General features: G+C 35.2%; 2 protein-coding genes across 6 annotated transcripts in view; both read right to left on the bottom strand.

The window, feature by feature from the left end:
- LOC104611349 (protein SABRE-like) overlaps positions 1-7,144 on the bottom strand; it is a 132,552-nt gene extending 125,408 nt beyond the window's left edge. For all 3 annotated transcript variants that reach the window (XM_088891685.1, XM_088891688.1, XM_088891690.1), the window contains exons 1-3: positions 6,934-7,144; positions 3,260-3,368; positions 798-1,055 (exon numbers count right to left, since the gene is read on the bottom strand). In XM_088891685.1, the coding sequence (XP_088747811.1) occupies positions 798-1,055; positions 3,260-3,368; positions 6,934-7,004 (438 nt within the window). In that variant the 5' untranslated portion in view covers positions 7,005-7,144. The remainder of the gene's footprint in view (positions 1-797; positions 1,056-3,259; positions 3,369-6,933) is intronic.
- A 2,878-nt stretch (positions 7,145-10,022) lies between these two features.
- On the bottom strand, positions 10,023-23,193 carry LOC104611348 (Exostosin family protein). 3 transcript variants are annotated; one of them, XR_016078239.1, is made up of 8 exons: positions 22,833-23,193; positions 22,443-22,721; positions 21,251-21,537; positions 13,961-14,193; positions 12,281-12,438; positions 10,780-10,939; positions 10,484-10,665; positions 10,119-10,369 (listed from the first exon to the last, which is right to left on the bottom strand). XR_016078239.1 is itself a non-coding variant. In XM_010278363.3 (6 exons), the coding sequence occupies exons 1-6, from the start codon at positions 23,001-23,003 to the stop codon at positions 10,838-10,840; spliced, it is 1,230 nt and encodes a 409-aa protein (XP_010276665.1). In that variant the 5' UTR covers positions 23,004-23,193; the 3' UTR covers positions 10,356-10,837. The 3 variants fall into 3 exon arrangements, 1 of the variants encoding a protein (XP_010276665.1); XR_737648.3 differs by having other exon boundaries at positions 10,023-10,369; positions 10,484-10,939; XM_010278363.3 differs by having other exon boundaries at positions 10,356-10,939.
- Between the last annotated feature and the right edge of the window lie 85 nt (positions 23,194-23,278).

The raw sequence follows: 23,278 nt of genomic DNA, 5'->3' as shown, positions 1-23,278 counted from the left end.
AGTATTTTTTTTTTTGGCTGCATAAACCACTCTTGAGTTTTGACCTTATAAGGAAGAAGGGATATAAATTAAATGGAGAGTATTGGGCCAAGAGTGCACAAGACCAATCCTAAACATGCACCTTGGCCTGCATCAAAATGGATGTCAAAACCCAAATTTGCGCCAAACCTGAGTACATGACCAAACTTTCATTCAGTCTCATGCATTTCATGTGATCACTTGCTAGTTCTTAATATAAATTAGAAAGAGATAGACCCATGCATAAAACTTATCTTATATTACTACTACTGTGTATATCTATTTTTTCATCATCACTGGTGATATACATTTTTATGTTACTATCATTGAAAAAGATTATGTAGAAAAATCCTATTGTAAAGTCACACTAAGTCTGTGTTTAATTTAAAGGAAAAAGTAAGAAAAGGAAGGGAAAGGTGGAAAAACCTTTACAAACCTTGTATTGGGGCCGGTCTTTCCTAAGTGAATAATAGCATGTTCCAAACAAGAAAATTGAATGTGAAGGATTAATTTATGCAGGAAAACTTGTTAGGAAGCCAATTGGAAGGAAAATAACAAAACCAAAACAATAGCTGCCCTTGTTCTCTGTTTTAGTTCTCTTTCCCTAGGGTCTTGAGTTCATTTTGCTTATTTGAAGTTACTCATCAAGCAATAAAATCAAGACAAAAAAACAAAGGAAAAGAAGGGTAGTACCAATTTATATATCCATAAGAACTGAAATAAACTAGTGATCAACATTATTGACCCAAATATTGCTCAGCCAAAGGTTGCTTAATTACCTTAACAATAAATTCATTAATAGAAAGTGACAAAAACCTTGCCACGTTAGTGACACCTATCCACGCTCCTCCACCTGCAGAACGGGATTTCCGAGAGGACCGAGGCCTACTAGGCTTCTTTGTACTCTTTTTTGAATGCCTTGTTACAATTTCCAATTCAGATATTAACAACTGCAGCTTTGGTCCAACCCTAAAGTCGGTTAGAAACTGATTGAGGCCGAGCTTGATTTCACCAATAGATACAAATTCAACAGAACCCTGAAACAGTATCACAAGTCAGCCATACATGATTTGTTACTCATATGGAGGCATAAATCTTGAACCAAAAACATCATACTGCTAAGTATATGTTTTTGTTATTATTGAGATATTTTATTAAAATGGCCCAAAAAACTTTGAGTTTCAAACCTTCAAACCTAAACAACAAGAGGGCTTTCAAAATATATTTGAGACCTTATTTAGGGGTGAGCATTTGGTTTATTCGGTTAAAAATCGAATTGAATAAACTGAATTTGTTAAAATCAAAATAAAAAAAAAATGAAAAATCAAGCCAAAACTGATTTATAATAAAATCAAAATAACCGAATCAAAATTTTTGGTTTGTTTTCGGTTATTTCAGTTAAAAATCGAATTTAAATAATATATATAATATTATATATTATAACCTATAATATATATTATTATAATATATTATGAAATTGAATTTCATTATAATACAATATATATAATATATTAATATATAAATATATAGCATATTATATATTAAATGTTACATATTATATAATAAATTTTAGTTATTCAATTTTTTCAGTTAACCAAATTTCTAAATCTGAAAATCAAACTAAAAACCAAATTATCCAAAAATCAAACCGAAAAAATCAAAACCAAAATTTTTCAGTATTTCAATTTTAAAATAATACTCATCCCTAACCTTATTAGATGCAGACCTTCATCAATTCATGTATGTTCCATCCATTATACTAATTAAGATAGTACTTCTACACAAAACCAATTATGTCCAAGAAACATGGTTAAGAATATGGAAATGAACATTCAAGGAGGATGCCCACCTTTCAAAATATGATTGTGTCTAAGAAAAGTTTTAGTTTCAATTTATAGAAATAAAGAATTATTCACAAAAGTAGAACTGTCGATGGGTTAGGTTTGGGTCAGGTTATTGTTCTTTTATTCATACTAGTAAGTGTATATGTGCTTTTGCAATGAAAATTTTTTAAGATAATGATGATAGTGAATAATATATTTTCAAGTTTTTTTACATTTTTTTTGGATATTTGTATGTTTATAATATTAATTCTTATTTGTCACACTTATTTTTGTTTAATATAATGAATATAATATTAGAAATGTGCCCAAATGTTTTTACATTTTTATACTTTTATGTGGTTTTATCTTTTTTAATTTTTATTATTATTTAATTAAAAGGTTGACACATTTGACCCAAAAGGTTGAATTTTGACTTGCCACCAAACAGGAATTAAAACAACTCCATTTTGGTTTAGTTTTAAATAACTTTATATTTTATTTATATCATCAATAAAAAATATGATTACTTAATATAGTATTCAATGAAAGAATGAAAGTTAATACTATAAATAAAAGACTTAAGGAGAAATATAAAAGTTCAAAATATGTTTTGTGCCCTCATAATTAGAGCAAATTGGGTATTCTAGTCAAGAATTAGATTCAATTAATATTGATGGGAGTTAATACCTAAATATAAGACTTAGAGAGGGTTTGGATGAAGATAAAAGTGGTTGTCTTAATTACATTTCTATCCTTACAATTAGAGAGTGACAAAATTTTTTAAAAAAAATAGAGTATTTTAGTCAAATAAAAATTACACACTCTCATTCACACTATTACTGTATAGATTGATAAATTTACAATGTTCAAAAAAATGCAAAATCAAGTAAAAAACAAAAATGAGACAAATTGCAATCACAAGAAACATACTAAAAGATTAGCTCAATTAATGATATGATTCCTCATTTCTTTTAAGCTTAGCATCAATCTAAAACCGCAGGGGAGCAGAAATCAATTAATTTACAAAATCATAATAGGAGTACATACCATGGTTTTCAAAACTGGACCAGACTGGACGGTTGGACCGAAAAATCGGGAACCGGTCAAGTGACTGGTTCTGTTTTTCTCTAATATTGAATTTTTGCCAAAAAACATTAATTTGATCAGCAAACCACTGATCTGAGTAGTTGAACCATTCGATCCGTTCAATGGTTTTAATCATTTTTATTTTTTTATTTTTTATTTTTTTATTTTTTGCTAGAACGAACTGACCGTTCAGTTCAAATAGTTGGACCGTTCAACCTAGAAACCAGACCCTGACCGATTCTTTCTCCGGATCGGTTTTAAAAACCTTGGTACATACACCATTAGCCCAACCACATAAAAAGTAAATTAATAACGATGGCTGAAGAAGAAACCTTCTCAAATTTCAAAACCACATCCCTTAAGCAGTTCCATCCAGCGACATGATATCCAACAGATGTTCCCATCCGGCATAGAATCCAAGCCAACAATCTTGCAGCAAACCTAAAATAAGATGCACGACAACAAAATGAAATTAAATGAAACTCAGCTTATAAGAACATAAAGAAACAAGCGTAATCTATGATCTGTGGTCATCATGATACAGCTAGAATGATTTTAACCACAAAGAAAAAATTGTTGCAGAATCTCCTAAAGAGAAAGCATACATTAAACAGACCAATTTTTCTCAGCAAGTTTGTATGATCATCTAGCACCCAATCAACTATTTTTAATGGCATATTTTAAGCATATATTGATTTGAATCATATCATCTAAACTTTACAAGCGTAATCTATGATCTATTGCATGACAATGTTTCCATGTTTCATAGAAACATTTAAAACATAGCCCAAAACTCAAACTAGGGTCAATGCAATCAAACCTTGACAATGAGGAAAAGTGGGGCTAGGTTTACTTATTTTTTCTTTTAGCTTTAAGTTAGCCAAAGAGTACATTAAAAGTTCCATGGCCATCAAAAAAATAGTGATCTAATTGGATTTAAAATATTAGTGTATCATCAGCACCCAAGTCTTACCCCGACTATATGGGATCAGCTATATGAATCCTTAAATCATTTCTTACTACTTTGACCCATGTCCTTCAAATTGCAACAAATCATTTCTTATGGGTGTGATCAATGGTCTTACATGCCCTTCTCGGTATCACCTATCGGATTACTCCTAGTTCCTTCAAATGATTTCATTTCTAACCTTATTCTTTTTAGTTTTTTTAGTTCATCCATCTTGATACATAAATTTCTACCACACTCATTTTTTGACATGTTTCTTGGTTGCCCATCATTTTATTCCAGGTAGCATAATTAGCCTAACAAATGCATTATAAAATTTGTCCTTTTAATCTAAGTAGTATTCTCCTATCATATAAGATTGATGCATCCCTCCATTTTTCCCATTGTCTCTAATTCAATGGATGACCTCCTCCCGATTCCCTCCCTTGTTATGAATTATTGAACCCAATTAATATTTCATTAGTTTCATCAATTAGAACAATATCATTAATAAATAACATGCATCATGGGACACCATCCTAAATACTTTTAGTTCATTCATCTATGATCAATGCAAATAAATAAACGCCAAGTGTTAAACATTGGTGAAGATCTATCACAATTGTAAAATTTGATATCTCTCCCACGGGTGTTCTAACATTAGCTATTGCACAGTCATACATATCATTAATTAGGTCTATATACCTAGAGCCCCTTTCTAAATTTTGTCATTTTAATTTCGCTCATTAAATTCAATTTTGAAACGAGTCATTAACCCAACTTTTCACGCCTATTAATTAGGGTTAGGTACAACCATTAATCACAATTAAACACATATTTAGAAAGACATGCTATTATTTAAAATAACATGATATTTGTTTAAATTAAGGGCCACATTTAATTAAAATAGATAGTTCTATATATGAATGTTCAATCAAAAATTAAAAAATAAAAGCAAATTTTATCATTAAAATTAGCACTGTATAAAGATTAATAAAATAATTTATATATGAATAATTGATCAAATCCATTAGTCTATATTTTATGTCAAAAATATTTTTTTTTAATTTTTTTGATAATTTACGAAAAACAAAATATAAAATAGTATAATTGTTTTTGTTATTAAAATTTATTAATTATATATGAGATGTATATTTAAAATTATAATGAATCTTATATACTTTTTAAATTAAGATGATATGTTTATGTATATTAAGAAATGAAATGATTTACAATAAATAACATCATATTTATTATTTACATAAATAAAACTGATTTATAAAATTAACTTAATTTATATTAAGTAATTTTCAAGAAGTTATGTAGACATTAGTTAACATATTAAGAATTTAATAATAAGCTGACTTATTTTTTGTTAATATAAAAATTATAAATTATAAAATATAGAATATTCTTTTAGTAATTAAAATCTAATAGTTGCTTATTATGATTTGTATGATTGTGTCTTGGGCTCTTGGACTTATTAATCTTCTACATTTTGATGGATCTAATATATTATAAAACTAATTTTATATTTTCATAATTATTGATTGATAATTTAACTTTAAATAAATTATACCATATTAATATCCTTATAGTATGTCCCTTGGACTCTTGTTTGATGCATTACTAATAAAGTTATTGGATGGTATTTAAATGTCTCTGCATGCTTATCAGAACGCATTTTTTCATATAAGCTATTAAATTATGCGTTTCTGTTTGCACCTCATATTTTCAAGTGCATCCATGTCTTCCCATTGTATTCATGTGTGTTCAAAGTGTATCATACTACATATCCCTTTTCAAGCTTACGATAAGCGATACCAATATTTTGAACCTTGATCATACCATAACTTCCCATTATATTGTTTACCTACAATGGTACATTAGCACATGCATTGAATGTGGCTAGTATTGCTATTTGTTGTTTCATTTCTTTTCCTAGAATATTGAATTTTATTATGCATGAATATGAGTTTGTGGTTTCTTTCCATTATAGAAACTTCAGTTTAAGCCATTGAATTGATTCTTATTCTTTACTTTTAAATAAAATAAAAAAAAAGATATATGTTAGACCAATTTTAAATTATATATGTGTGTGTATAGATATGTATAACATGTATTTTATCAATAAATAATGTATAATTATGTTTTACATGTAATATATGAATTATTTTGTATTTAATTTATATTTTTTAGTTCAGTTTTAAATTTTTTTATTTGTAAAATATTAAAAATTGTAATTTGAGGCAAAAAAATGGGTTTTTTGAAAAAATTAACGGGTAAGAATTTTTTACCAAGTCAACAGTTTTTTAACCTCCAATTTTTACTTAAACCGAACCCAGAATCTTGATTGAGTGACAGTTTGAACAGTTCAACCGGCCGGGTCAATGGCGGGTTGAGAACACTGTTTTAATTACTAAGGCTAAGCTTCAAAATGGCATCATTTATCACCAAAACTAAAGGGAGAAGAGTTGCTAGGTGCCCATTTGAAAGGGCAGAAGTGCATCAGCATTTGGCTTTTTGAGGTGGGCCCCACATATCTTAGAGCCCAAATTGACTGTCCCTCAAAGGGTTTTAGCATTGATTGAGTTGTTTTCACTTTTCACTGAGCCCCCTCAAAGAAATCACTTAAGTTAGTTTCACCAGAAAGCCAATTACTTGGCCTAATAAAATTAACCACATCTGAGATTTCCAAGGTTTTCACCAAATATAGTTTTTTCTAAGCTTTTTCACGTGGAACCCACCATGCAAAACCAGAAGCCACCGAGTTAAAGACTTGAAGCCCTCCCAAACGGCACTCAGTCATTTGAAGGGCTCAAAGAAGCTGAACCACCACAGGCACAGCTCAGCCCTCCCAGTCCCAAACGGGCCCTATATTAAATTCTTAAGCCATGAACGAAACAAGATATAACGCAGAAAGTTGCAGATTGATGGCACCCAAATAATCTCGAAAGTCATCCAGACCAGATAACAGAGCCCAGAGAAAAAGCAGATTTAATTTATACAAAACAAACATGTGAGTTATAAAGCCGGCTGGTGTGAAGTTCAGGGCCTTACATGAACGCAACCCATCCAATAATTGAAAGGAGCAAGAATACGAACAGCAGCTTGATGGGAAAAAATACCATCTCCGCCTCTTAGACTTAAACTTCTCGATCCCCGATAACCAATTTCCTACGGTGGACGAACCTGAATTCTAACAATGATACAGTGGACAAACCTGAACTCTAACAATGATAATTTGAAATATGATTTCTCCACATTTCTTAATGTCAAAGACTCTAGGTTTCTTTATATGGTTTACTGAAATTAGAACTTTGGAACGAATTTTTAGATGAATGCGTCTTCTATACTCAGAGATTAATGGGTTTATCTTTTAAGCCATTGAGTTTCGATCCGCAATATGCTCAGAGATCATGAAAAGAGGAGGAGAAAGTGGGATGGGTTTGTCTGTCTTTGTCTTTCCTCTCTGTCCCGCAGTGTCTTCCCATTAATGATGAGACATTTGTCCCATTTTCTTTAGGTTGAAAACAAAAATGACTGGGTCCCCATTGATCTCTTACCCACAGGATACAGCTATTAATTAATTATGAAAATCTCCGAATGAAAGATAACATGCAAATACAGAAGATGTTCCCAATATACGGCTATAATGTCTTGTAGGTAAGAGCAATTTGACTGGCTGTGTGTAGAGCTCACATCTCCTATCCACAAACTGTTACACATTCATACCCACAAGATACTACAGTTGCACACTGAGAATATCTCCTTTGTCATTTATGGGCAGATGTTCCCTATACGCTGCCTTAGTGTCTTGTGGGCATGGATGTGAAACAATTTGTGGGTGGGAGATATGGAGTAGTATGTGATAATGTGAGGGGCTACGATCTCCATAAGAGCAGATCATATAGCAAGAGACATGAGAGGGAAAAATGTGTCAATGGAGTCCAATCTTCTACAGGCTCAGTTTGGAAGGAGTATAAATACAAATATGTACAGTGCAAATACATGCAAAATAATACAAAATAGAAGGTTTTGCACTCTACAGATTTGTATTTGTATTCTTTCTAAATTGAGCCACAAGCAAAAACTCTGTACACACAGCATCCAGCCACACAGTGGGGATATCTCCCATATGTTTATGTCAAATTTGTCGTGATGTCCATGCTTATAAAGTCAGTGCAGAGTGAGTTTTTTTTTTTTTTTTTTTCAAGAGATCCCGCCAAAAAATTCTTTGTTCCCCTGATCTCAGAAAAATCCCATAATTTATCATTGCTATGACATTAAGGCTCATTTTGGAAGGAATATAAGCACAAATGTATAGAGTGCAAAACCTTGCATTTTGTATGTATTTACACTGTACATATTTGTATTTGTACTCTTTAGGCTCAGTTTGGAAGGAGTACAAATGCAACTATGTAGAGTGCAAAACCTTATATTTTGTATGTATTTGCATTTGTGCTCTTCCCAAAGGCTCAGTTTGGAAGGAATACAAATACAAATATGTAGAGTGCAAAACCTTGTATTTTGTATGTATTTGCACTGTACATATTTGTATTTGTATTCTTTCCAAACTAAGCATAAAGAGAGTATAATGGCAAAACGAGATTTTACTTGGCCAATCCCATATAATTGAGATAAGGTTTGGATGACAATGATGATGATGATGGCTCCTTCCATTAATCAAAAATGACAGAAATGACCATTACAAAGATCAGTTCTCTTTTTAGCTTGACTAACCAACAAGTAATTACAAGAATTCCTAACACCATGTTTGGGAGTGCTTATATTATAAATAATTGTTTAAAAACAAAATAAGCACTTATTTTGGACTTATTTTCCAGACACCAATAAGCGCTTAATGGTGTGGTACCAGCCCAAATAAACACTTACTTTAAAACACTCCCAAAGATGGCCTAAGTTGGAATGCTGGTCCATTAGAGGGAGCAAGTCAGACTCTTTGTAAAATCTAGGTTTTATGTGATATCCAATTTGCAGGACAGAGCAATGGCAATGTCGGCTCAAATAAGGCCCCGGCTAAGATTTGGAGGTTGATTTGGAAATTGAAGGCCCCCTAGAAAGGCAAAAACTTTCTATGGAGATGTTTCTCTAATGCGCTGCAGGGTTTTTATACTAATATTTATTTGCATGAATATATATAATACATATATATATATATAATTTATTTATAAATATATTATTTATATTATATTTTTGTATCAGATCATATTCGAATATCTAACTTCCCAATTAGATTCGAATTCAGATCCATATCTATTAGATCCGATCAAATATTTAAATCAGATCAGATCTACAATTAATAGTGTCGGATCGAATTCGAATATAACCTTATTCAAATATGATCCAATCTGTTTGCATCTCTAATCGATAGTCAAAAATATTCCCAGACTGCCCAAAGTGTCCTGATGAGTTTGAGACCGTGGAACACTTGTTTCTGTATTATTCGCTTGCTTAAGCAATCTGGTTTGGGTCACTGATGGCTTTCTTACTGAAGAAGCAGGGGATAAAAAGTTAAATGGGCTGGCTTCTAAGATGGTGTCAGGAACCAGGATGATGAAAGAATCAATGTTTATAGAAGCCTCATCGCAAGGTACGGTGTGGTCTTCAAAAACAGCGTTCCCAACCCGGTTGATCTCATTTATAAAGTCAATAGGGACTGAGAAGAGTTGCAGCAGATTCTCTCTCTCTCTCGAATATAGATTTGCATATCATTTTCATTTTTTCTATCCTTTTAACTTTGGTCTTCTTTCATATATTTAATTAGATGGATCTAATTCAAGAGTATGCTATTATCTTGTTTTTGTTCTGGTTCTGCATCATTTTTCAAACCTGAAATTCAATGATAAAATGATATAATATCTCCATTTACACCAGTAATTGTATACGTACCATTTGTACACAATTATCTTCAGGCAAATATCAGTGCAGAAACTGCACCATGAATGAAAAATGTGAATCAAGGTAAAATATCGCATCTTTAATATTTTAATGTCTTTAACAGATTAACAAGTAACCATATAAAACTTGAACCAACAAAAAATTAAATAAACCCTCTAATATTTTTACTTGCACCATAATCACTCTTATTTTCATTAATACTCACAAACCTTCGTAATTGACTAATATTAAGACTGAACAAAATATTTTTAAAAAACATATCGTGAATATTAGTTTATATATGACATATCTCCATCTTTATCTCGCTTAAGAAAAACAAATTGTTGCGACTTGTGACTGTCACAACATTGCAAATTTGCAATTATAAATTTATAATAATAGTTCTTTATATCATACACCAACAACCCCTATATTTAAGCTTTTTTTCTATAGATATATTCAAGCTCCTTTTACTTCAGCTTTCTATTTTTCGGTTCAACAATTATCAAAAGTCAAAACAGACCCTGAATGTGGCATGACGATATGCTACTTTTGGTTAAAAGGAAAGTGGATCAATTCCATGGCAGAAGGCAAACTGCATCAATTGACAAACAAAATATATTTTACACTAATCAGCGTAGGAAAACAACATGAGGGGAAAAAAAACGAGAAAAACGAACTTGCAAATAACAGAAAATAGATAACAAACCAAAATGCCGTTGATCAGGTCGGTGACGTTATATTGAAAAAAGCAATCCATAAACTTAACCTTCTGGTGAGGAAGGGAGGTCTATCTACCATCGCAACATACGTTGGCATACGTCAATCGGCTCATCTCGTGGCCATTTCTTGCCAAACCAACTTGCTTGTGGATCTTCCGTTTCATTTAGTCTAGGTTCAGAATTCCTGATCAGTTCTTCACCCAAAACGAATTCAAAGAAAAACTTGTATGTAATGATATTACAAGCTTTCTGGATCAGTGGGACCAAGATAAGTCGCTCTTACTGTGACTGACACAGAAACGTCAACGCGTACAAGAAGGATTATAGAATTCTCCGACACTTCAGTATTTGATGACACGGTGACGCAGCCAAAGGTCGTACATGACCATATGGAATGCATCGAATCTGACAGGAGGTGTATTCCATTGGAAATGCTTCTGAACCTGAGAACCATATCACAAAAGAAAAGCCCATCAACAAATGCAAAGCCTTCTGAAGAACGAAAACAGTATAAAATCCAATCTATTAATAATTCTTCAGTCCGAGGAAGAAAGGTTTCAAGTCACTACCTAGAACAAACAAATGGCAGTGGGTTCATTTTTTGAAAACAATAGATATAAGTAAACCTTCCTAACCAATTGCACATAAACTTTCTCTTATACTCCAAATAGGTAAAAAGATGTTAGTTTCCACACTTCCAAAGTCTCTCCCTCCTTTCTCTCTTTTAGGTGTTCTATCAATTTCTCTTCTCTTTTAATCTGTATCCAACTAGCTAAAAGTAAAAGAAATGGTCTGACACAACCCCTTTTCATAGTCCATATGTAGAAGAAATACATGGTGATTTGCTTTATATATACACAAATTTTACCTTTTCATTTTACTGTAGAAAGTACACATTTGTATTTTTCTATGTAGAACACTATTTTTTGGGTAAGCATGTATAAAACACAATAGTGAATCAATGAGACATGAGCTACCATTTCCAATCTCTGTGTCACTTTGTGACTGTGAGGGGGGCAATGGAAAGTGTGGAAGTTAATATCTGTTTATTGGTAACATTGACTTCTATTAATATGATAAAAATGTTTTATTACACAAGTGTAGGAAGGTCTCTAGGCAGTAGACCTTGTAAGAGAATTAATTGGTGACCAAGATTTAAAAAGCGTTTACTTGAATCTACCATTTCCCAAAAATGAAGAGTCTAATAACCACATTGGATCATTTAGTGAAAATTCTATACAATGCAAGAATCTCCCATATGGCAAATAGGTTTGTAGCCTAAAAGGACTCCCCATGTTCATTTCCCCAACACATATTCATGGAACAAATTTTGGCTCAAAAGCCCCTGCCACATGTTCAAAATAAACCCATTTAGGTGCAAGTTTTATATTAAAAATATTTGAAACTTTGAACAGCCAATATTAGGTCATTAGGTGGGAAAATATTAATATGAGACAGGGTGTAGGACCTGACTCATACAGCTTAGATTGCCACATCATCCATCCACATGAAAGAAATAGGATAGATCATGTAGGGAAGATCCCTACTTGACCTGATTAGGGATAATGGTACCCTCCTCTTCCTGGAAATTATATTGGAATCAAACCCAAGCTCTAACAGTTGCAAACGCATAATCATTGAAATAAGGTATACAGAGAACCAATTAAAGAAGACTTGGTAATAAGCTGGTACGGATTAATGATCTTAAAGTGAAAACAAAACATAGAAGAAGAAATCAGGTCAGTATTTTCTATTATTGGTTGTTGCTAGGCAAGAGTTTGTACCTTGACCAAATTGTTGTGAAGTGTAACAAATTCTGTATCAGGTATGCCTTTGAGAATGTCCTTGAGTTGGTACACATCTTGCTCATTGAGTATGACAGAAAACTTATGCCAATCAAGGATGTCATTAAATGGTAAGTCATAATAATTAGATAGTATCACTGCAAGAAAAACACCCAAATGACTAAGCATATGAATTTTGGATGGATGCATATCATACAACAAATGTTAAATATAGCCTTCTCATGACCTCTGAATGTGGTATGACAATCTGTCTGCCAACTTTTGTAAATCAGTGGCATATCATTATGCACAAAAAACAAACTTTAATTATTTATCAATAACAACCACGGAAATTAGTAAGGAACAAGAGTAAAAGCATTACAATCAGATACAAGATTTCTAAGTGGAATACTAATCTTACATGCATGTAACCCTTCAAACCCCCTAAACGATCAACCTGCCCTGGTTGGAAAGAGAGTAGGTATTGGATGCCTAGAGAAGGTCGGTGGTGTCTCATTTAGGAGTTGCAAAGGCTACAGCCTACACGCCCTATAGGCATGTAAGATCAGCAGTCCTTGAATAGCTAAAATTGTCAAGCCAAATACATGTTTCATTTACACGTTTCCTGAAATTGTACCCCTGACCCAGGGTCTCCATACGTGTAAAAGAGACTTGCAAGGAATCACGTATTCAGCCACCACACCAGTTCACCCAATTTTCCCATTTCAAGTCTCAATTGAAAGGATTCATGATAGAAAACAGAGATAATAAGGAATATTTACCAAAAGAATCAAAAGGTGGATAGCATGGAAAAAGCAACTGTCAAATAACCAATCTACATGACCCTATATCCCTATATTAGGACAATTTGAATTGACCATGGTATCCCTTGACAAGTAAGGTTCCTTGTTATTATGTTCAAACTTATTTCTTTCTCCAATAGTAAAAACTTTTTTTTTGTTTTCCCATTTCCTTTTCATTTTCTGCTTGTGTTTAATGACATTAAAACAATATCATTATGCACAGCTCTGCCAGAACACACATATGAATGTGTATATGGGCAAGAATGGGAAATTCCAACTATCCAGTGCCATACTATCAACCTCATGATCACAAACTGCTAATATTAAATTCTAGAACCAGACCATACTCATTGGGACTTTAGGAATAATGAGAAGAAAAAAGCTCCAGAATGGTCCTCTGCACCAACCCCCCCCCCCAAAAAAAAAGAACCAGCAACTAAGGTAACAATATTTCATCATAAACATTGTTGTTATCTTATTAGCACATCTGATAATAGATGAAGCAGTTAAATAGACTAGCAAGTGTTGCTTTTACTACCGGTTGGTGAGGGAAGTTGTTTTTCAGGATTCTGTATTGAATTTTATTGTTAGGGGTGGTCACCTCTAGGCTCTATCCAGTTGGTGACCACTAGTCACCTCCCCTGTAAGCTTTTTTCTTTAATAAATTTTCTTTTATTACCACTAATGGCATGATAACAAGCAATTACAAGGTGCTTTTGTTGCTTTTACTTTACCATTCTCTCAAAAAAAAAAAGCATGACAACAAGCAATTACTAGGTGCTACTGCTACCCATTAATAGATCAGTCAACCCTTAATGGCATTTCAAAAGGCCCATTGACGATTCATAATGACAAACTATATTACAAGTGTTATTACCTGGAATACACCCATAATGAATTGAATCAGCTATTCGAGCACTATTGACCTGGGAACCTCCAGGGCATATACAGTACTTAGTCTTGTAAAATCTCTTTTGATAAACCAGATGTCCAGTGGCTCTGTTTATTCTATTGTTCATGATATCAAGTTCTGTGTCATTCTCCCACACATGTGCTAAAATAACTCTTATTTTAGAATTGCGATGACCTGCCCAGAAGCCAAGAGTTGTCCTGCAAAATATGCAGATTGTCAGTTTTAGTACCTTGCAATCACATTCTTTTTTTTTTAATTCCTAATGATTGACGGTGCTTTATAGTCACATGAATCCAATAATCATTTTGAGACTGGGCATATGACATTTCAAAATGATAACCTTATTTGTAAAAGGAAAGCAAAGACACGACATCCAATATTAAACAAAGCCTTTTCTTTCTGTAACTCATTAGAAATTTTATTAATTTGTGAAAGATAAGAGACATACGATACAGTTTGTTCCAAGCATAGTTTCAAGGCACCAAGGCAAGGCTAAGGCGTAAAAGGGGTGCTTTGCTGCCTAGTCATCTAGGTGGGCACCTAGGCGGGGGTTTTTTTAATAAAAATTATGAATCCTAAGCCTAGGGTAATTCACTGGGTTCCATAGCAAGCAGAAACCATCTTTCATTTTTTTTTATCAATTTTTTTTTTGACCAATTAACCATCTTTTACTATTAATTGTCTATAATCTTCATAAAAATGTACAAACTTCATTTAAAACATATATCAAAAAAACTTTATTTAAAACATAGAAAATCAACATATTCATGAAATAAATGGAAGAATGATCAAAAAGAAAAGAAAAGAAACTTCAGAAAATAGAGAAGCTCTGAGCCTTTATTTTTATCCTAGTAGTAGAAGAAGAAGAAGAAGAAGAAGAAGAAGAATCATACATATTGATTGAACCCTAACAATAAAGAAAAATAATAAAAAGAAACTAGTATTTTAACTCACTAACTTAATCATTTAGTTTAATGATGTTTGTTTTATCATTACAATCCCAAAAAAGTTCAGAATATAAAAGTACTCTTTTTGAAATTAAATAAAAACGAAAATTCATTAAGAAGAAAAGGAAGTACAACAGGGGTGACAAATCACCCACAAAAGAAGAAGAAGAAGAAGAAGAAGAAGAAGAAGAAGAAGAAAGAAAAGCAACCCCCGAAAAAACCTTTACAAAGAGAATGCCCTCAAAGTCCTCACAACTCAAGCTCTCAACCTTACATCACACTTCAAGAAACTCTTCCCACCACCTAAAAAACCAAGAAGAGACTAGCCTCTTAAGGAATTGTCTACCCCACCTACCAATGTCCCTCTCTTCTTCAAAAATTAGCCTCTATTCTCGTCAACTTCTCTAAAAACTTTCCTCACAAATTCCTCACCCCCAACAAAGAATAACCCTAAGATTTTACTTACCTCCACCTCCTTGTTAACCACCTCTTCCAGATGTAATTACCTTGCACAACACGAGCTTCATCCACTTCCACCTCCCCCTCTTGAAGGGAAACATCTGAGACCTTATCTCCATTTCCTTCTAGATCTTCAATAGGTTCAGTTTTATATTTTCTGGCCCCTACGGTCTGATTTCATTTTCTTTCAATCCCCATCCTTACATTGGTATCTTCTTTCTTCTCCTCTTCTCCAACAACTTGGCACACAAACACCACTTGACTACCAAAGATATCCTCAATCCCCTTCGACCCACTTCCTTACCACTTAACCTCACCTAACTTATCTTTCATTTTCTTCCTAATATACACCCTTTTAAATTTATTGGAAGGGTCAGCACCATAAATACCTTCTTTTAAACAAGAGAAATTTTTCGTTACATATACCAACTGACCATTCTTTGGACCTTTCATCTTTTCTTTTAAATCACATATGTTTTATTTTTCATTTTATCCCCTTGTTGAACATTAAACTTTCACCCTCCACCCTCTTCCTACCCAAGTCTTTGCCAACACATCTAATAGGGACTTCAACAAAGATTCTTGATTCTTCGACCTCCAAACCCTAGCCTCATCTTCAAACTAATGGTTCTTAACCACATCTTCCTTACCACCTGCCAACTCCACTACCTCTAGCACACCATTCAAACACGATTCGAAAACCCCATCTCAACTATTGCAAGAAGCAAACATCCTCCTACTAAGCCTTCTCCCTCTTAACCATCAATACAACCTCCTTTAATGTTTAACCTTGCCAGTTCCCTAGTCACCAAGCTCCCAGAATCCTGAAGATTGGAAGTCACAATCGAACCTAAAACAACCGTCACTTCTCTAGGTTGATAAGTAGATGCCAGACTTAACTCTTCACCCATCATAAACGTTTTCTAGGCTCCTAATCTCTCCAAAGGTAGTCAAAATCGAGGAGCTCATCAGTGCCTCCTCAAACACCATCTCCTTCAATAAAGCTGATTCCCACCAAGCAAAAACCCTTGCACAATCACTAAGGCTCCGTTTGGTTTGTGGGATGGGGATGAGAAAAAGGGAATATTCCAAAAATATTCCCTTTTCTCATATTTGTTTTGAGGGAAGGAGGGGGATGGAATGAGAAAAAGGTGGGATGCCAGATCCCAAAATCGTGGATTTGGGGTCGCACTATCGAGGAGCTCATCAGCGCCTCCTCAAACACCATCTCCTTCAATAAAGTTGATTCCCACCAAGCAAAAACCCTTGCACAATCACTAAGGCTCCGTTTAGTTTGTGGGATGGGGATGAGAAAAAGGGAATATTCCAAAAATATTCCCTTTTCTCATATTTGTTTTGAGGGAAGGAGGGGGATGGAATGAGAAAAAGGTGGGATGCCAGATTCCAAAATCGTGGATTTGGAACTCGAGAAAATCTATCTCCTTCCTCACTCCCGTATGCCTTGTCCATTCAACTTGAACTTGGTATTCTTCTTCATCTTCCTCCTCCCTCCCACATGCCTCGTCCTCTGTCGACGCTAGTTTCGCAGGCCGTCGTTGCTTCGAGCTTCGCTGGTTTTGCAGGCCAACACTACTTCGAGCTTCGCTGGTTTTGCAGGTCGCCGCTGCTTCGAACTTCGCTGGTTTCATAGGCCGCCGCTACTTCAAGGTTCGCTGGTTTTGCAGCCGCTGGTTTCACAGGCCACCGCTGCTAAGAGTTGCAGTGGATGAAGGAGAAATAGGAAATAAAAGAAAGAATGGAGGGAGAAAGGGAGAGAGAATAAGAGATCGGAGAGGAGAGAGATCGTCGTCGTTGCTCCTTTGGTTCAAACGACGAGGAGAATGAACAATAGATTGAGCTCCAATACTTCGGTCCTTCGGTCCCTTTTACACTTTCCCATCCAATACCATCCCACCCAAATCTTCCCACAAACCAAATGGAGCCTAAGCTTCCCCTGGACCTCAATAATCATCTAAAAACCCCAGCACCCCTCTTCCTCAAGCACCAATGGCACCTCCACTACGCCAGCAATAAACGACCTCCTATCAACAACATCGACTCCCTTAAGATTTTCTCTAGCAGACTCGATCCTAGTGCAAACTCACCCTTCTTGTTCGAGACAATTAAGCAACAAATGCCCCTAAAAACCTCATCAAATTTAAATGAATCATGTAAAGGCCCAATCTGGTCTAAACAAGTCAACCCAAATAAAATTTCAAATCCACCTCAATTTGAAGCCCCTTTAACCCCCCCCCCCCAACTGACCCGAACCGGAACTGAAACCTTGAATTGGCTCTAGCTCATTTGACTTAAACCCTAGGCGTAACTCCTAATCCTTCATCTCCTTACTACTAACTCCACTCCTGAAACAAACTTCGGGGAACCCACCCAACTCAACAACATTAATGCTATCCACTGCCAAAGTACCCTTATCTTAAACATCCTAACACCCACCCACCCCCTACCTTCTGAATCCCCCAAACCGAAATAGAACCTTTTGCCTCCCGCCCCTCACCAAGCTCCACCAATGCAAAATCATTGAGCCAATGCAATGGTAGGAAGCCTTCAACTACTAAACATAGATTGTACCTTTCCCTGGCAAAATTCAACACCAAGGACAATGGAACCAAATTAATTTCTTCCACTTCAAGCAAAATCCACACCATTGTCAAGTTTTTCCATCTATTTATCCAAGGGTCGATTTTCTTAAAGTTCTCGTGTGTGTCCTCCACTGCACAAAACATCTATAAACTCCAAGCATTGAGAGGAATACCGAAGCTATTGATCCACATTAGACTTTTATGAACTACTGCGCCTATAGCTCTGGTCAACAAATTCCACTTGCCCAACCTTATCTCCAAAAATCTAACCTTATTGGTTTCACGAGCCAAAACTTCCTCAACATCCTTGTTCAAAAAAAAAAAAAGGAAAAACCCTGTGTTTAACTTTCTAAGTTTAATACTTCTTGGGCGCCATTCCACATTAACCCAATCCAAAAATTCTTCCCCTTCTGGCTCAGAATTGACAAATCAAGCAACTAAGCAGGCTTTATGGAACAACCCTTTTCAAAGGAACTCGACTGACTTGGAGCTAGAGGACTTTAGTTCTCTGTTGGCTAGGCTATTAGGATCTCATATCTTAGTAGACTGCCAAGTTTGGATTGGTGAAAACTAAGGAGGATTCAATTATAAAACAAAAACAAAAAAAAAAAAACTTAAGGGGATTCTCCTCCAAATCCTGCTACAAGTCGGCTCTCTCCTCTCTCATCTCTAAAGCCTCTCACAGTTGACCATCTAAGGAGCAAAGGATTGCTTTTTGAAAACTCTTGTAGGCTTTGTGGTTCAGACCAAGAGACTATGAGTCGTCTTTTGCCACAATGCCCATTCACCTTGGCTATCTGGTCCCATTTCTAGTGGTTGTTTAACAAGAGCTAGATTTTACCTTCGGACCTACCTTCCTTGTTGACTTTTTGGCCCCAGGTGGGCCTCTCTAGGTGAGGAAAGATCCTCAAGCACCTTCTTCCCATCGCCCTTTGCTGGATTGTGTGAAAGGAAAGGAACCCCCGCATCTTTCAAGCAAAGTCTGCTCCCCTCAAAGCAGTGATTAGCAAAGTTCAGTGGTCCCTTGTGCAGCGAGCGCGAGTTTTGAATTCTTTTATAGATGCTTCTATCAAGAGTTTGTTGAATAGTTGGTATAATTTTCAATTAACTCTAAGTGTATAGTATGTTAGAAAGGTAATCATGTACAAAATCTTTTTGTACTCGAGTTGAGGGTGCCTTGCCCTCCTCCTGCTTGTTTTTTGAATGATATATACTTCATTTATCTATCAAAAAAATTGAGCAACCAAGCAAGCATCTAACCACCTAACTCGATCAAGAGTATTTCTATTTGACCTCATGAACACTTCCTTCATCTCACTTCACCTTGTCTCACTTCTTTTCTCTGCCTAACTCAACCAAGTCTATGTTTTCCCCTGGTCACCCCAGAATCACCATGTTTGATGAGGTTTTGCATTATATAGCAATAGGTTTATTATATGCTTTCGGTTCCCTTGATGGAATCCCTTTAATGCTTCTTGTGGTTGTTGTAAACACCCAATCCTCAATCTTAGGTCATCTAGCAACTCGACATTTCTCCCCAAGGATGGGAAGAAAATAACTCTCTAGGATGCTTCTGGTTCTTGCTTTGTATTCTTTTCTCTTTTAATTTTGATAATTTTTTTTGCTAATTAGAAAAGGTATTAAGTATCATTAACAACGAAAAGTATGGAAAGACTAACCATAGGGATGTGGAAAAGAACCCATCATACCCATCTTCTCAATCAAAGAATTGAATAAGAAACCCATCATACCCACCTTAGCGATTAAGCAAGGTGACCCTCCATGAGCACTCCACGGTTCCATTTAGGTTAGCCCTAGACAAGCCACTTTCTGAAGGACACCGAGTTAAGGAAATAGGCCTAAAATAACAAACTTGATGCAAGTGCCATCAAACTTCATTAAACCAAAATTTAGATCTAGTTACATAGTTAAATGAGGTCAACAATTATTGAAATGGAAGTAAACATTAGCTACAAGAAAAGTAGGAATAAATCTTCCTACATTGGAAGCAAACCACATCTTCCAAGGTCCCTACACAACAAGGTCTATTAAGAAAAGAAAAAGATAACATAGAATATTGAACATGTTTTTCATAATTGAAGTTGGGGGCACTAGCCTTATGCGACTTGTGATGTTCAAAAAGGTTTCAGTTCTAGGTTTGGGAATGCCAAAATTCTAACATCCAATAATTATTTATTTATGTGCTGATCAATAAAAGAAATTTTACTAAGAAAAGTGAAAATGCATACAAAAGGCAAAGTTCTCTTTAATGCCCCTTTGCTCTCGATCGCATAGCACAAGCCTTTCGAGAATGCCAAAATCAAACTAACTTATATCTAACTCCAATTGGCTGAACACATTGGTTGTTTAGTGGGCTGTGGAACCAATGATAACACCCCATGCCAATCATAAAATACATGGGGCCCACCACCTTTCAATCTCTCGTTGTGGGTCACATGTATTTTATGATTGGGATGGGGTGTTATCATTGATTCCACCAGAGATGGCAATGGGTAGGGCACCCGTGAAAACTTCCCTTCTCATTCTCAAACCCACCTAAACACCCTTGATCCCAAACCTGTTTAACTTTTTTCCCAATTTCCCAAACCCATCATCACATAAGCGAAATGTGATGCCCTCTTAAGCAAAAATGGTGTGGTAGGCTAGTGGTGAAGATGTATATAGTTTGACTATGGTATCAGAATAACTTATAACCATAACCAATCAACCAGTATCATAAAAGTGGTAATGAATCAGTTGCTTTCTATTAAAATTCATGGGCGGCCTTGATTGGTCAAAGTTCTTTGAGTATCATGTCTTTTCCAGCATCATAAATTTTCCCATACTTAATAATATATGCAAGGGTTTATAATCAGGTAATGGGAGTGGACCTATGTTAAATATAATCAGGTTTGGGTATCAGGTACCCTAAGGACAAAACCTAAACCTGTCCCAGACCCTATAGGGTTTTGATAAATGGGTCCTATTGGGGTCAGGACAGGTCGAGTACCCAAAAATTCCCACAAAATTGCCCGCTAAACAGTCAATGCGTTCAGCTAATCCAATTTCACTTATATCAGGGGCCAACCCAGATAAAAAGTATTTGCTTGCACAGATATCAAGGAGGTATTTATTGTTGTCAGACAATAACTAATAAATTGAGACAACATAACCAACAGATGTCCTTTCAAATGTTAGTCTTCATATTGTAAAATATGTAAAGTGATGCTTCCACCATGTTGTGTTACCTATTTTCTATGTCATTCCCACCAGCTGGAAGAGCAAATGGCTGCAATACTTGAGGGAGAGCTACGTCCTTGTGTGGAATGAATCCAACATCATAGCTAGGAGAACAGACAACTCTAATTGAATTCTTAACAAGTAACGGAACTCCTTCAGTTGCCCTGACACCAACATCATGACAAGTAACAAAAAAATGATCGGCACCCAGAGTTCTATTCCAGTAAGGGTACTTCGATATTAGGCTTTCGATATAATTTTGGACAATTATCGTCATGTTCTCATAAGATGTGCCCTGCATACAATTAAATACACATCACATGCAAATGGAATCAGAAAGGTGAATAAATCTTAGTTCAAAAGAAGAAATTTTATCACTCTGCACTAAATGACTCAAAAATTCTGAATTATCTTATGAAGGAAAGGATACCACCATTAATTAAAAGAAATACGAAAAAAGAAAGAAAGGCAGGTTCCGAAGTTCTAGTAACCTAATTTGATGAAAAATGTTTTTTGCCCAAAAGATGTCTTAGATAGGATCCATTGCTGAGGTCATAAAGCCCTAGCTACATGGAACGTGTACAGAAGAAGTAGCACGCCATTCTCCTCTGGTTTCACTTATATACTTTGTTTTCAATATACAAGGAAATGTTCTCCATTGAACTGTGCAGCTACAGGACTGTAAAGGGAATGGAGCCAAAGGGAAAATTGCTAATAAGACTAGATCGTGCCATTCAAAAGTTTAGCAAACAAATTTGTAATTTGAGATTCCCCTGTTCCGAACTTCATATAATAAGCTCGTTTCCCTGCTTTCGGGATTCAGAGATTCCATCCCTGCAGTTTGATGTGCCAATGTGAATGTAGTTAATTACTAGGCTATAAAACTTATAATCTCCTCTATTCGTAGCAAATGTCCATGGTTGCTGCAAACACATTTTGGCACTACATCCACTCAAAGTTTTATTTCAGAATACTGTAGATTAGAACAAGAAATGAGCCATGATTCTATGTTTCTTGGCAGTTAACTTTGGGGAAGATAAATAGTATTAATACTAAATTTTGGATAAACAATAGATTTTAGGATAATTTATCAAAAAAAAAAAAAACAGATTTTAAGATATGTGGTAAACTATGATCTGCAAAAGGCTTTGTAATGGATTGCAGTGGTGAATTAATAAAGGGAAGGGAGGAGAGAACTACTTTTCCTCTCATCTTGTGACAAGAAATCGGAATGAAGAAAAGATCAGCCTGATCTGGATCATCCGTACGAAATCGGCTCTCTCTAATATTCTGGAAGAAATAACCCTCGCTTGCGTATTTTCCCGTAAGCTTCCTCGGCGTCTGGTAAAAAGTATTGGGATCTCCATCGGGATATATGTAAACTTTAAAGTTCTTCTCCATTTCCGCGTAATTCAGCAGGAAAACCTTCGGAGAGTGATAGATGTCTGAAAGTTCCACAAAATCTCCCTCTGCAACGACCTTTATACATCAAAACCTGCGTAAAAAACTCAGAAAAAAAATCCCGAAAACCGAACTTCGAAATAGGGGATCGAATCGAAAACAATAAATTAAATTAGAAAAAAGAAGTACCTTAACTTTAGGAGGATTTTCCGAGAGATCCGACCCGTACTGAAGTGGGAAACGGAGAGATTTGAAGGAGACATAAGTGAAGGAAATTAGGGTTAAAGCGGCAAAAGTGAGAAGCGATCGCTGTAGGGTGCAGACCGGAGAGGACGGATAGGGAACTGGTTTTCCCATCATCCTGACCGGAAATCGTCGCCAAGCACAGGTTCAGTTTGTGAATCCGTAACCGCAGGTTCCAGCGACACGAGAATACAAAGACGATCTTGCGAGTTATTTGTAATTTTGTCTGTCTTTGTGTAGAAGTTTGGCACTTCGGCCTGAGGCGAACTGTAGTCTGTAGAGTGGAGCTCTCCAGATTTCTGCCGGGAAATGGCAACCTCAGTTTTGATATTTAGCGGTTCTGTTAGGGTTATTTTAGTCAATTTAATAAATGAACATTTGTCGGCCCCCGA

Source organism: Nelumbo nucifera, chromosome 7 (genome assembly GCF_055504915.1).
Source record: "Nelumbo nucifera cultivar China Antique chromosome 7, China Antique-T2T, whole genome shotgun sequence".
Classification (NCBI taxonomy): Eukaryota; Viridiplantae; Streptophyta; class Magnoliopsida; order Proteales; family Nelumbonaceae; genus Nelumbo; species Nelumbo nucifera.
Note: the sequence above shows the minus strand (reverse complement) of the source record. Positions and strands in the feature narration are given on the sequence as shown.

What these genes read in the sequence shown, in the direction of transcription:
- LOC104611348 (XM_010278363.3), bottom strand. Translation starts at nt 23,003, where the DNA reads ATGATGGGAAAACCAGTTCCCTATCCGTCCTCTCCGGTCTGCACCCTA. An exon ending in GTCACAAGATGAGAGGAAAA is followed by an intron (nt 21,538 to 22,442) that starts GTAGTTCTCTCC and finishes AATTGTATGCAG; the next exon opens with GGCACATCTTATGAGAACAT. An exon ending in TCATTATGGGTGTATTCCAG is followed by an intron (nt 12,439 to 13,960) that starts GTAATAACACTT and finishes TTTTTCTTGCAG; the next exon opens with TGATACTATCTAATTATTAT.